At 42.9% G+C, this 12,941-nt stretch overlaps 2 protein-coding genes across 2 annotated transcripts; one reads left to right on the forward strand and one right to left on the reverse strand.

Moving 5' to 3' along the window:
• Nucleotides 1-550: 550 nt before the first annotated feature.
• Nucleotides 551-6,529, forward strand: cog8 (component of oligomeric golgi complex 8). Its single transcript, XM_080792593.1, has 5 exons — nucleotides 551-1,080; nucleotides 2,361-2,568; nucleotides 3,027-3,860; nucleotides 4,351-4,519; nucleotides 5,020-6,529. The coding sequence occupies exons 1-5, from the start codon at nucleotides 746-748 to the stop codon at nucleotides 5,397-5,399; spliced, it is 1,926 nt and encodes a 641-aa protein (XP_080648719.1). The 5' UTR covers nucleotides 551-745; the 3' UTR covers nucleotides 5,400-6,529.
• A 134-nt stretch (nucleotides 6,530-6,663) lies between these two features.
• Nucleotides 6,664-12,348, reverse strand: nob1 (NIN1 (RPN12) binding protein 1 homolog). Its single transcript, XM_080793941.1, has 9 exons — nucleotides 12,270-12,348; nucleotides 10,577-10,709; nucleotides 10,071-10,204; nucleotides 9,456-9,524; nucleotides 9,147-9,287; nucleotides 8,519-8,818; nucleotides 8,260-8,357; nucleotides 7,711-7,855; nucleotides 6,664-7,327 (listed from the first exon to the last, which is right to left on the reverse strand). Exons 1-9 carry the CDS (start codon nucleotides 12,336-12,338, stop codon nucleotides 7,058-7,060), a joined length of 1,359 nt encoding a protein of 452 aa, XP_080650067.1. The 5' UTR covers nucleotides 12,339-12,348; the 3' UTR covers nucleotides 6,664-7,057.
• Nucleotides 12,349-12,941: the final 593 nt, after the last annotated feature.

A 12,941-nucleotide genomic window follows, 5' to 3' on the forward strand; every position in this document is an offset into this window, starting at 1 on the left:
TGTGTGTAACATTAATGGCTCTGCCTCTAAATGTGTTGGGGTTGGTAGTTGGTAGGCTACATAGCCTTTTCACCAGAATCACACACACACACACACACACACACACACACACACACACACACACACACACACACACTGTAAGTACATTTTGAATTCCGGACTTGAACAGAGTATTGCAACACAACATTGCAGTATTGATACCAAAAAAACGCCTAAAAATTAAAACCTGTGATGTGAAAATTAAATACGTTGAGATGGTACACCATGTGAGAGTGAGATATAGGAATGAGAGGCAGTCCAGGGCCTCTAAGTATTCTCCTTTAAGTCTATTTTTACACCAGAGGCAAAACTTCCAGAATGTAGGAAGAACAGTCTTGAATTTTCTCCACTCCACTGATCTTTATCCAAAAGTGTAGGGAAAGTATACCCATCGCCTGTGGAGGGCAGCATTACACTTAGACTCGCCTGTGTACAGCCAGCCTGCCCGAAGCCAAACGAAAAAGAAGAAGACCCCGGAAAGGGAAGTACCGGTAGGTTGTTTCATGTTGTGTTATGTTAATATCCCTGGTTAATATTCGCGTTGTTGTCGTCAGTCATGGAAAATATGAAATATGTTTAACTTCCATAACATACGCGTTTATTTAGTGAGGTGCTCGTGCTTTCGCTGACGTAGAGGAAAGTTCCACCTCGGTGTGTGTGGACTGTGATATTTTAGTTCTGGTTCTGTATAAAGTAAAGTGTAAACATGGAAGCGGCTGTAGTAGACGTGGAGGATGAGAGCATCCTGGCGTCCATCTTCAAGGACAGCTTCCCGGAGAAGTGGAGGAACAACCCGGACTTCGCGGCCTACCTGTCCGAGCTGAGCTCGTACGGCGTGGAGAAGCTGAGCCGCGAGCCGGAGAGGCTGTCCGAGGAGCGGGCTCTCATCCTGCTGCAGACCCGGGAGCTGGCCTTCGCCAACTACAAGACGTTCATCCGCACGGCCGACTGCACCCAGGAGATCTACCGGGACTTCGGCCGCGTGGAGAGCAGCGTCTCCACGCTGCTGGACAAGCTGCCCACCTTCGGGGAGAAATGCAGGTCAGTATAGGTGGCGGTGCCAGAGATATAAGAGTAGTTAGTGGTGGAAGAATAATAATAATGGCTCTGGATGGCTCTCTAACGCTGTGGACATTAGTGGACCTAACCTAACTCCGCCAGATGGGGGCGCTATTGGTTCACAAGTAGTCTGGTTAATATGGACCAGAGCTATAATGATATTGCATTTTATTTATAAAACTCTTTACATTCTCACGAATCTCAAAGTGCTACAAAGATTAAAAGAATGGCAAAAAGATCAAATGGAATACAATAAAAGAAGCGTAAGCAACATCATAAGCAGTAACACATGTTTATTTAGGGGAATACTTACTTTAAAAGGTTGGTCTCACTAGCTGTGTTGTAGAATGTAGACTCATCTTAAGTAGTATCAATACTACAATGTAGATACTCTATACTCCTATTGTACTTAAGTAAAAGTACAAAAGTTTTGGTATATACTTAAAAGTTCCTAAAGTAAAAAGTACTCATTGTGCAGCACAACGGCGTCAACTCCGCGGGTGCGCAGGAGCCGAAGCACCCGCTGGCAAAATAATAAGCCAATAATAATAAGTTGCGGGGCGGGTGGGCACCTTAAAATATATAGGCTACTCTAAGGTGGGCACCCACTGTCGTTAGGGGAACCTTCCGCCACTGGTGCAGCATGTCCCAATATATGCCTGAAACAAAGGGAGTCTACCAACGCAAAGCAAAGTTCTTTGTTTACCCAGGGAAGTGGACTAAGCCAAGGACTTTTACAGCTACACCCTGCTCATAGAACATTTCATGGTAGGAGTTCAATGCCTTGCTCAAGGGCACTTCAGCGGTGGTAATTTTAACGTGCCGGTCCGGGAATGCGAACTGGCGACCTTCCGGTATCAAGACCGCTCCGCTAATCGTTCGGCCACCGCTGCCCAAGCCTCAAGCCTGGAACGGCTGATCCGGTGCTTCACACCTTGTGGTCTTCAGAGTCTTCTTTCATGACTGATGAAGACCGGAAGGTCAAAACGTTAGTCGTTCTGTATATTTAGCACCTAATAAAAGGCTCTAAATGTCTGTGCTGCTCCAGTATCCTCTTCTATAATATATGCCTCCGAGATGTAGTGGAGTAGAAGTAACAGTACAGTACACACAGTAAAAACCCTACTCGGTGTGTAAAATTATTTGTATACTACTCACTCAAGAAATGGATAAATGACCGCTGGGTATTTGAGTGTGTATGAACAGGGACAATTTAACGGTTGTCATGTGGTGTGTCTGCCATGATCATCATCATCATCCAGGGGGTTCATGACGGAGGCAGAAGAGATCGGGGCCAAGCGTCGCATGAACAGCCTCACGTTGAATCGTCACACGGAGATCCTGGAGATTCTGGAGATCCCTCAGCTCATGGACACCTGCGTCCGCAACGGATACTACGAGGAGGCCCTGGAGCTGGCCGCGTACGTCAAGAGGCTGGAGAAGAAGCATTCATCGCTGCCAGTGATCCAGGTAACGTTGCAAGCCGTGTCCTCTTTATAAATATCTGTGACTGAATTTGACTGAGGGACTGCCATGTCATGTCATTATGAAAGCAGGTAATCAATAATCATAGCTAAAAACATAGCTTTTTCAGAAAACTGTCAGGATATATTAGACATTAGCAGATCTACAAGCTCATAGTGCGGCACCGAGTGCCGTGCTATTAGCTTGTAGTTCTGCTATTTATTTTAAATCTTTTTAGAGTTTTTAACTTTTAACTCAAATCTTTGTTTCTGGGAGGGGTCCCTGTGGAACAACATATTTTCAAATGGGGTCGGCGGCCAAATACATATATTTTCGGGTGAAAAGGTTGAGCACCACTGACATAGAAACAGGGTTCTTCAGAAAACTGTCAGGACTTTAGAAGGCATTTGTAGAACCGTCCTCGGGTTCTAAATGGGATGATAATAACTCTTTCCGTTCCTCAGGGAATCGTCCAGGAGGTGCGGCAGTCCGCTCAGCTCATGCTGAACCAGCTGCTGCAGCAGCTCCGCAGCAACTCCCAGCTCCCCGCCTGCCTCCGCGTGATTGGCTACCTCCGCAGGATGGACGTGTTCACGGAGGCGGAGCTGCGGGTGAAGTTCCTGCAGGCGCGCGGCAGCTGGCTGAACTCCATCCTCGCCGCCATCCCCGCCGACGACCCCTACTTCCACATCACCAAGACCATCGAGGCGTGCCGAGTCCACCTGTTTGACATCATCACCCAGTACCGCGCCATCTTCTCCGACGAGGACCCCATGATGCCTCCTCCTCCTTCTTCTTCGGGAGGACAGACGATCAACGAGAGTGCCATCTTCTATGGCTGGGTGGTGCGGAAGGTGGCCGAGTTCCTGCAGACCCTGGAGAGGGACCTCCAGCGCGGGGTGGGCGGACGGCTCGACTCCCTGCTGGGTCAGTGCATGTACTTTGGCCTGTCCTTCAGCAGGGTGGGGGCGGACTTCCGCGGCCAGCTGCCGCCCATGTTCCAGAGGGTGGCGGCGGACACCTTCCGCAAAGCGGTGCTGGAGGCGGTCGACAAGTTCCAGGAGGACATGAACATGTACACGCTGATTTCCCTGCCTTCGATGCTGGGCGGCACCATCCCGGTGGTAGTGCCCAGCACGCAGCCTGGCTCCCTGCAACCCCCCATGGCTCTCCTGGACTTCCAGCCCCTGGCCTGCTTCCTCAACAACATCCTGACGGCCTTCAATGACCTGCGGCTCTGTTGCCCCATTGGGCTGGCCCAGGAGGTCACCAAATACCTCGAGGATGCACTTGTGAAGGTAGTGTGTCGTGGCCTGAACAGTTCTCTGAAAAACCGTATGTTTCTGTATCAGTGGTTCTCAATATTTCATGTCAAGGACCACAGAAATGATATGTAATTGGCCACCGACCTCCGTTTGAAAATATGTTGTTCTAGGGACCCCCCCCCCCCCAGAAGCAAAGATTTGAGATAAAAAATGTTCGCTCTGAAAGAATATATTCAGATTTGTGCCACATTTTCACGATTAAAAAAAAATAGCAGACCTACAAGCTCGTAGCGCGGCACTCAGTGCAGTGCTATGAGCTTGTAGATCTGCTATTTTTCAATAGCGAAAGTATGACAATGCTTAAAACACCAAAAGTGGTTCCCGCCCAGAATGGGTTAAAGTGGTCTCCCCATATATGGGCATGTTGCATTTGTACAATATGCTGCTTTATAATGTATGTGTGTTTCTATATTCCAGTACTATATGGCACCAATGATTTTATTAATCTCCGTTTTCCGTCCAGGTGACCAAGCTGATCCTGGTGTTCCACAGAGCAGAAGAGTCTGCCTTCAGCAGCAGGGAGAAGGAGCTGTTTGTCCAGTTCTGCTGTTCTTTTGCAGAGGACCTGGTTCCTTTCCTTAACCGCTGTTTGCAAGTCTTGTTCCCCCCAGCCCAGTTAGCTCTCATTCTGGGTAAGTATTTAATCTGCCTGTACACTTGAGGCGAAATCCTTTGTGTATGATTCGTAGTTATTAAGTACACGTGCTTAAGACTTAAATGAGTACCTGTTCATACAACTTGTTTTGTACAACTTAACCCATTCTGGGAGGGAACCTTTTTTGGTGTTTTAAACACGTTATAATTTAGCTATTGGAAAATAGCAGATCTACAAGCTCATAGCGCGCCACTGTCTGCTATTTTTGAAACATCGTAAAAATGTGGCACAAATCTTTGGATATATATTCTTTCAAAGTGAATGTTTTTAACTCAGGTCTAAATGGAATATATTTCTCCTTTAGTATAGAGAGCCGGTTCAGGTTCATTGTTAATCCATGGCTTCTGGTTGGGATAGGAGCGAACGGAACAAATAAATCAAATTACTTTTGGTTTTTTTTGCAAACATACTTTGTAAATGGACTCCCACTGTGTTATGTTTGAATGTAACTATATTCTATCCCTCTCATGCTTATAGGTGTTCCTCCAACACAACTCCACAAATACGGCAACCTGGGTCGTGTTGACGTGGACGCAGTCCTGGAGCCTTTGGAGTTTGTGTTGCCCGAGCGGGAGGTGGTGGTGGAACCAGAGGTGGACATCAGCGCCGACCTCAGTAGCCTGAGCATCCCCGAGTCTGTCATAAGTGACATCCTCGGCACTGCAGATGAACCTCAACCCACTGAACCTTCAATGGATTCTTTGTTGTCTCAGGAGGAGTCCAAACCTGCAGACCCGTTGCCTGCTGAATCGGCTCAGAGCTTCTCTGACCCCGAGTTGGACGCTATACTAAATAATTACCCAAGTCCTGAAGTACTAGAAATGGAGGCCACAGAAGACGAGTTTACATTGGAGTAATGGTCACACATCTTTTTATATTTGATCAGTTTGCCCAGTTGACTGTTTTCTTAGGCACAAGGGACTCTAATAAATAATACACTTTAGTTGTACAGCACTTTTCTACAGATTTTCAAAGTGCGTTACAAAATAAAATATATAGCAATATTCTTCATAAATCACTGTCATTTATTTGGAAGTAGGTTAAGGTATATTGGTGAAAACTAATTGAATTAAGCTGCAATCCATAAGAATTATGTTCTACTTGGGATTCAAACTGAAGCAGGCCCTAACACTTCTACTGCTAAGACGGAAAGACAAACTGACTTGAATTATTTTGAACCAGTTTGGTCCGACCTACACAATCCCATGATCTAAATTTCAATAGAAGAGCAGGGAGACCACCTCCAACAACAAAGCAATTGTGATGACGTGCTAGTTATTGTATTTAGTACTGTTCGATAACAGGTTAAATGTTTTATTCACACGCAAATGGATTGTAGCTTTAAGGAATTCAGATATACATATAAATGGGTTTTATTTAGTTCTGAAAATCAGATAAACAGTCTCATGTCATTATTCTAGGACTTGTTTGATACTGTAAAATGGGTGAAAGGGCCTTTGTGTGGAGTCTGCATGTTCTCCCTGTGTCCCCCAGGTACCCGGCTCACAAAAACATGCAGTAATCCTGGTCTCTAAACTACCTCCTCCTGGCCAGTCGGGGCGCCTGAAGGAGGGGAAAGGAACTGGTCAGAATAACGTTCCTTCCATGTGCTACGTCCGGCCGGGCAAACTCCCCCGTCAGGTGAAGAAGCAGCTTGGACTCCTCATGCATAGAAGGAAGCAGGTCAGTCCGCTGCCCCTCCAGGTTGGCAGAGTTAGTGTAGTACCCAGGATTACATTAGATAATTGACACTGAAAAAATGGGTTGCAAAATCGTGGGATAAAAAAAAAGATACTGTAAAACGGGTGAACAGCAGCTCCTGTCATTGAATAAAAATATTTAATATCAGTAATATAAAGCAGGTCACAAGTGAGTCTTTTTTTGTGCGTGTAAAAACTGTTCAGAAACAATGAGTAGGCTTTAATATTACTAAAACATGATAAAATGTGTAACTGTCCCAAGAAAGTCCCAACCGTTCAGTTGTATTTTGGGTAGTATTTGTTTTAATTATTTTGCAACTGCAATTTGGAAAGCGTTTACAATGCATAGTTTACAAAGTAGTTCAGGAGAACCCCTGATAGAGCCTGTTACATGGACAAGCAAATCCACAACACATTTGCACAGGGTTTAACAATAGCTTTAATTTAACATTAGTTCACTTCACCTTTTGAAAAGTCACTTAACAAAATACCGTTTTCAGTCTCTTATAACATGGGTGCCAGTTGTCCTTGAGGCAAGCTAATTCATGCCGCAAAAAAATAATAATCAAGAGGCCAAAATATGTATTTGGGACCTTTTTCAAATATGACAATTTGGTCACTGAAAATATATTTTCTTCCATACAGAAGTATACAAAATATATTTGGCCTGTGGTGGATAGTATGATTATTTTTGATTAATGATTTATTTATTCTTGCCGGATGGGATACAGCCTGCATCTTAGCTTTAGCCTACATTCCTTTTGCCCAGCTCTGTTCCTTATTGTTGCCGCATAACGTTTCCTGTATCAATGTCTTCATCTCTTTTTGACAAACTTCTTATGGGCGGCGTTGGGGTTCACCCTTCGCCGGCCACCTCCGCCATGGCCGTCCCGTATTTCTAGGTTGGCGGCACGGCTGTAGATGTCGTTCTCGCAGAACGGCGAGCCAGTGGCCATGTAGTCCTGGCTTAAAACTTCGGTCTTCTTTTGGGCCTTACGACCTGTCCTCTGCTGGGGGAAGCGCTGGTCCTCCACCACATGGGGGTTGTTGGTGTGCTTCCCACCTTTAGGCATGGGCAGAGCGAACTGCAAGGGAGATGAAAAGTTGGCTCAGTTGTGAGATTTTAACGGTCGGGTTAACTCATCCGAGTGATACTCTATACAAACATGATTTGTTCCCAGCAAGTCGAAAGTTTGAATCTGGTCATTTTATTGGTCTGAACTTGTTTCTAAACTGGTAAATATATATTGAGTGCACTGTCAAGCTGGTGTATATATAAAAAAAAAGGCGATTGCATGTAGAACTACACATTTCGGAGATATGTTGTCCCATTTTATTCAAAAAGGAGAGCTCACAAGTTGCAACTCTTGGAAGGTTCTGTTGAGCGCTCCTTTTGAGCTGCGGCCCCAAAGATATGCATATGTGCACAAATTACAAAATGTGTATTTATTTATTTTTTTCATCTTACCCTCAATCCCTTCCGGCTCATGACTTTGGGGTTTTTGGAGAAATGCATAAATATGCTACCGTCCTCATTGATGGTCACTGCAATCTTCTTTAATGTCTTGTTGCCACAGTGAGGGCAGAATATCTTTTCCATATTTGTTGTGGTCCTGAAATTAAAATGTATTTCAGTTAATTTGTCACAATAGTTAAACGGTGCAAACAGATATTAGGGGGCTCTCAACATCTTATGTACATAAAAGGTATGTCCAAAGTTAAAAACTAAAGTTTTAAATAAATGTAACTAGGGTATAGGTATTATTCACAACAAGTAATAGTGCAGTGGAGTCATAATTGGACCAGAGGTAGTATATACATTATAGACTACTAGATAATGTATGACAATATACAGCTTGCACAAATAAGCAATGATACAGTCACTACCTAGAGGTGGAAGTAAGATGGAATAAACAAAACCAATGCAATTATAATAAAGGCCAAACACTTTGTTGAATTAACACTAGATACCCGTTCAAATCACACTTAATAGCGATACTGGATTAAATGTTCTCACTTATAACAAGCGTGGCAGCGCAGGATGTGGTTTCTTGCATGCTTTATGAGCATTCCGTTGATTGAAAGGACATGCAGTCCAATCTGAATGAGAACGTTCTGGAAAGAAAACACACTTTGTCAATAAATAAATAAAAGTGTGTGAAAAGGAGCTCACCCTGAAGTTGAATATACATGTTGCACTGTGCAAGTGATATGGTTTTCTTGAATGAACAGAATCATTTTCATGAAACATGGATTTCACCACCTATTCGTTTTACCTGCATGGCAAAGTCAGTAGTCAGGCAGCCCACTTTGACATCAGCTGGAGCTGTCCCAACACCCGACTCACTCTTCACTTGCTTGATGTTACTGGGAGTGATCCATCCACCTCCTCCATCATCTTCATCGTCGTCATCCTCCTCCTCCTCCTCCTCTTCCTCCTCACCACCACTCACTTCATCTGAAAATTCCTCAGGGTTCTCTCTATATGTGTCTTTTTCTGCATGGATGTCTTCCGTCTGGGACAACGTCTCGATCTCTGTTCCACTGTTGTCCAATAGAGAAATACCGTCCACATTCTACGAGCAAAAACAGATTACAACTTAAAATGGCAGTTCACGCTAAATATTAAATCAAGTCATTTAGACAGTGGGTCTGGAGAGAGAAAAACACACAGACCAACTGTCTTATAGCCAGTTAGGCTCCTACAGAGCAACGGGGTAAATAAAAATAAAGAAAGCAACATAAATATAGTTTTACTCTTATCAGGAGTGCTATTATCCCAAGGAAGCACATTTCCAGTTCCACCACTTGATTAAAATACCGTAGTTCTATTATCACGTAACAGTTAAAGTGATCCTCACAATTAATTTTACTCAGCGGTTCATGTACCAGTAGTTAACTCACCAGCAAGTCCAACAGATCAGCCTCGATGGAGGGCAGTGGGCTCCTCCAGAACTGGAAGCTGTTAAACTCTGGAATCTCAGAGGAATACTGTGTCTGGACGACTGCCGGGGTCTGTCGTCCACTCGATTCCCCATCTGACTTCTAAAGAGGGCCATCGACCAAATTACAAATGCCCTTGACATTTCTTTCAACATGTGATCATGACTGAGTATGAATACGCGGAAATTATTTTATCGTACAAGATGTCTAAACATAGTGATATACTAAAGATGCCATCGCTACCGATACCAAAGCTGAGCAAAAACTAACCTTGGGGAAGTGGAATCCTGCAATATTTACTGGAGCCTCCGGATGTCGCAGTGTGGTCTGAACCCGAACCTAAGATAAAAACGGTCAGTGTTTCTTACTACAGAAAGTAACAGGAGTAGTGTCGTTATAAAAGTAAATGAAACTCCTGCAATATAGTACTGTATGTGCCTTCATGGAAGCTGAGTCTGAGCTCCAGAACAGCAAGTGTGTACACAGAAAGGCACATTATAAATTATATATTACAGCAGAGATTAAAATAGGGTGCATTTTGCATCCCAAAACGACCTCTGCATCCACGGGATGCAGTACTGTACTACTGTACTGTTTTTTTATTCTAGTTTATTTTGCTAGCTTTAGTTATAATAATCATTTCTTCTTCCGTTTTCTACATGGATACAACCACATTATAACCATATAAAATGAAATGGGAGTTAAATGCTGCAATTTGTAAAAAATGTCCCTGGGACTTATCTTCTAAAAGACCGTCCCGGGACTCATTACATTGAAAACCTATTTACATCACTGATACAGTCATGCTGTGTGTGTGTGCAAAAAGGCCAATATAACCAAGTCTGCTATCCATCTATACCCATTGTTGACATGGCTCATGTTTACCTTGACGTCCGGCTCTTTTTTCAGATGGTCTGCACCAACATGCTCCAGCTCCAGTTGATAGGTCAGGGCGATCACCTTTATATCCGTGGCTGAGAGACTGGGGTAGTCGCCTGTCTTCTTGGAGAACTCGGTCACTGAAAACAGAGGGCAGATATAAAGTGCTGTGGTGATCTGCAATCTGAAAAGATGAAGGTGTAATATAATTCTAGTGAAACTAGCAGATCTACAAGCACACAATGCGTAGATTCTTTTTTATCATGGTATTTCTTAGAATTGTAGTTTTAAAATGTGTCAAATTATTTTAATGTCTAATTAAAATGTTAAACTTAAATGCAGGAACTAGAGTCGTGACTCGTGAGTGACCCATAAAATTGGTCCGGACTGTGACCCACAAATGGGTGCGTCCCGACCGTTTTGCGAAACAGTGATTTAAATGAATCGCATTGACCTTATTAATGTCAAGTGGATGATGTGACATGCATAGATATGTCTATGGTGACATGTACCCAGTCTGATGTATTCAGGGTTAGGCTCTTTGAGGTGGAGCTGGTATGGGAGGACTGCCAGACTCCTTTTGGTGGCTTTGTCTCGAATCTCATCCACCACGTCTCTCAGCGTGTAGATATTCTGTCCGATGTCCTGCGATTGCAACAAACACAAATTACACAATGATTAGTGTCTCACCAGCAGTGTTGTTTTTGTCGACTAAAACTAAGACGGAAAATGTTCGTTTTCCTTTGCTGAGGAAAACTAAATGGAAACTGAGCTATGATGACTAAGACGAAATGTATTGACAATTTCGTCAACAGATAAAAACTAGACTAAAATGTTAGAAAGGGACTAGAAAGGGACTAGTGGACAAGAGGTCCAGTATAAGTCATTTTACACTTGGTTGCATGCTGAAAATAGCAGATCTACAAGCTCACAATGTGTCGCATGACGCGTTGGGAGCTTGTAGATCTGCTATTTTCAGGATATGTATTGATGCCATTACGATGGCATCAAGGCCCTCCAAGACACATTTTAGTCGACTAAATCAACTGTAGATTTAGTCGACTAAGATCTGACATTTAGAGAGAATAAGAGATCCTTGTTGAGGGGGGGTTCTAGGTGGGCCCAAATAGTGGGCTTGATAGTTAACCATTTATAAATTGAACCAAATGGGTTAAATCCATTGTTTGATTGAATGCTTTATTATGTCAAGGACCCCCAAATGGACATTAATTATCCTGCGGACCCTCCCATTTGAAAACATATGCCAGGGACACCCATACAGAAGATTTTTACGGCTCTAGCACTGATTCTAAACCCGTTTAATTTCAAGGACCCCCCAGTTTGACATGCATTTGTCTATGGAGTGGACCCCCATTTAATGGCATTTCTATCTCTGGGACCCCCAATTTATATTGTAAAAATCACTGTTTTTTTTTTAAAGTACATTTTATTCAAAGAGTATGACATATGCAATTTTCACAGAAAGAGAATACGACTCTTGGTTTTTTTACATTTTCTCCCACAACTCCTTTCCCAATCCTCCCCACCCACCCACCATCTTTCCCCACGAGGCCAGACAATACAAACAACATACAAACACAGGTATAAAACCTTTTTACAGTCTATGTATAAAACCAATAGGTTGAGTACAAAACAATACACACAACATACAGTACAGGTATAAAACCAATAGATAGATAAGATACTAAGATACAAAGAAAGGGATCACATGGTTATGATTAATAAACAACTTCAATGGGGGGTAAAATAAGATTGTAAAATCACTGTCAATTTAACTCAGAGTGTACAAATGGAACCAAATGGTGGGGGAAGGGGCTTGTTTCCATTGTGGTCCATTTTGGTTCCACTGATGGGAGACAGGCTCTCTCAGAATTTAAATGAAAACACTGAGCATGTTACTGTGTGTAGATTGGGATCCCACAGATTAAATGAAATTATATAAAAACTCGTGTATCAAATGGGACGCCTCCGTGGCCTTAAATGCGCAATCAAAGTGGGAACAGTGAAAATAAACAACACAACAGACATGATGCGCTACGGAGGTCCCTGCAGGCAACACAGTAATGAATGAATGACGACGTAGCAAAACCACAACGTACGTGACGTACGTTAATGTTTGGACTCGTTATGACGCTGACATTCTTGTGAATACAAGAATAAAGAGGTGAATAAATAAAAGCTGACCTGCAGAGGTGCTTTCTTCAGAAACGCAGCAGCGTCAGCGACAACATGTTCAACCAGGGCAGCCGCCATGATGCATCCAGGAGGAGTGGTGGAGGAGAACCAGGGTTGCCAGGTTCTAGGCAAACAAGCCCAAATATGTCAAGTGTAAATATAATACTTTATGGTGTCGTCCACAGTTAACAGTTTTTGTATTGAGTTGTGCTTGAAATGTACTGTAACTAATTATCCAATCTGTAAAATAAATTCATCAATCAATCAATCAAAGCGTTGTGAGCTTTTAGATCAGCTATTTTCCAAATATATTGAAAGAATAAAATAAAATAAGAAGAATAGTGGAATATCTGGAAGATGTTTTTTTATTTGTATTTCTTTTTTATGATGATGATGATGATGATTATTATTATTTTGTATTTATTTATTTACCACAAATCTGGTACTGGGGATCCTTGCCCCCCTTGGGGTAAGGACAAATAATAATAATTTGGGGGTCTTTGACATAAGAATATTTGGTTTAAATAATAATTTAAACATGTGGAAACAAGCCCAAATAAACAACTTGGCCCCCCCAAAAAGCAGCAACCCGCAAATACAACAACAAATTATTTGACAAGCAACTTTACAGAAAACAAGCTTATAATAATAAGCAGACATGGAAACCCTGAGGAGAACCAC

The sequence above is a fragment of the Protomyctophum bolini genome (genome assembly GCF_963924005.1).
Source record: "Protomyctophum bolini genome assembly, chromosome: 1".
Lineage (NCBI taxonomy): Eukaryota > Metazoa > Chordata > Actinopteri > Myctophiformes > Myctophidae > Protomyctophum > Protomyctophum bolini.

What these genes read in the sequence shown, in the direction of transcription:
- cog8 (XM_080792593.1), top strand. Translation starts at nt 746, where the DNA reads ATGGAAGCGGCTGTAGTAGACGTGGAGGATGAGAGCATCCTGGCGTCC. An exon ending in CATCGCTGCCAGTGATCCAG is followed by an intron (nt 2,569 to 3,026) that starts GTAACGTTGCAA and finishes TCCGTTCCTCAG; the next exon opens with GGAATCGTCCAGGAGGTGCG. An exon ending in TCGAGGATGCACTTGTGAAG is followed by an intron (nt 3,861 to 4,350) that starts GTAGTGTGTCGT and finishes TTTTCCGTCCAG; the next exon opens with GTGACCAAGCTGATCCTGGT.
- nob1 (XM_080793941.1), bottom strand. Translation starts at nt 12,338, where the DNA reads ATGGCGGCTGCCCTGGTTGAACATGTTGTCGCTGACGCTGCTGCGTTT. An exon ending in CAGGATTCCACTTCCCCAAG is followed by an intron (nt 9,288 to 9,455) that starts GTTAGTTTTTGC and finishes GGCCCTCTTTAG; the next exon opens with AAGTCAGATGGGGAATCGAG. An exon ending in CGCTGCCACGCTTGTTATAA is followed by an intron (nt 7,856 to 8,259) that starts GTGAGAACATTT and finishes TTTTAATTTCAG; the next exon opens with GACCACAACAAATATGGAAA.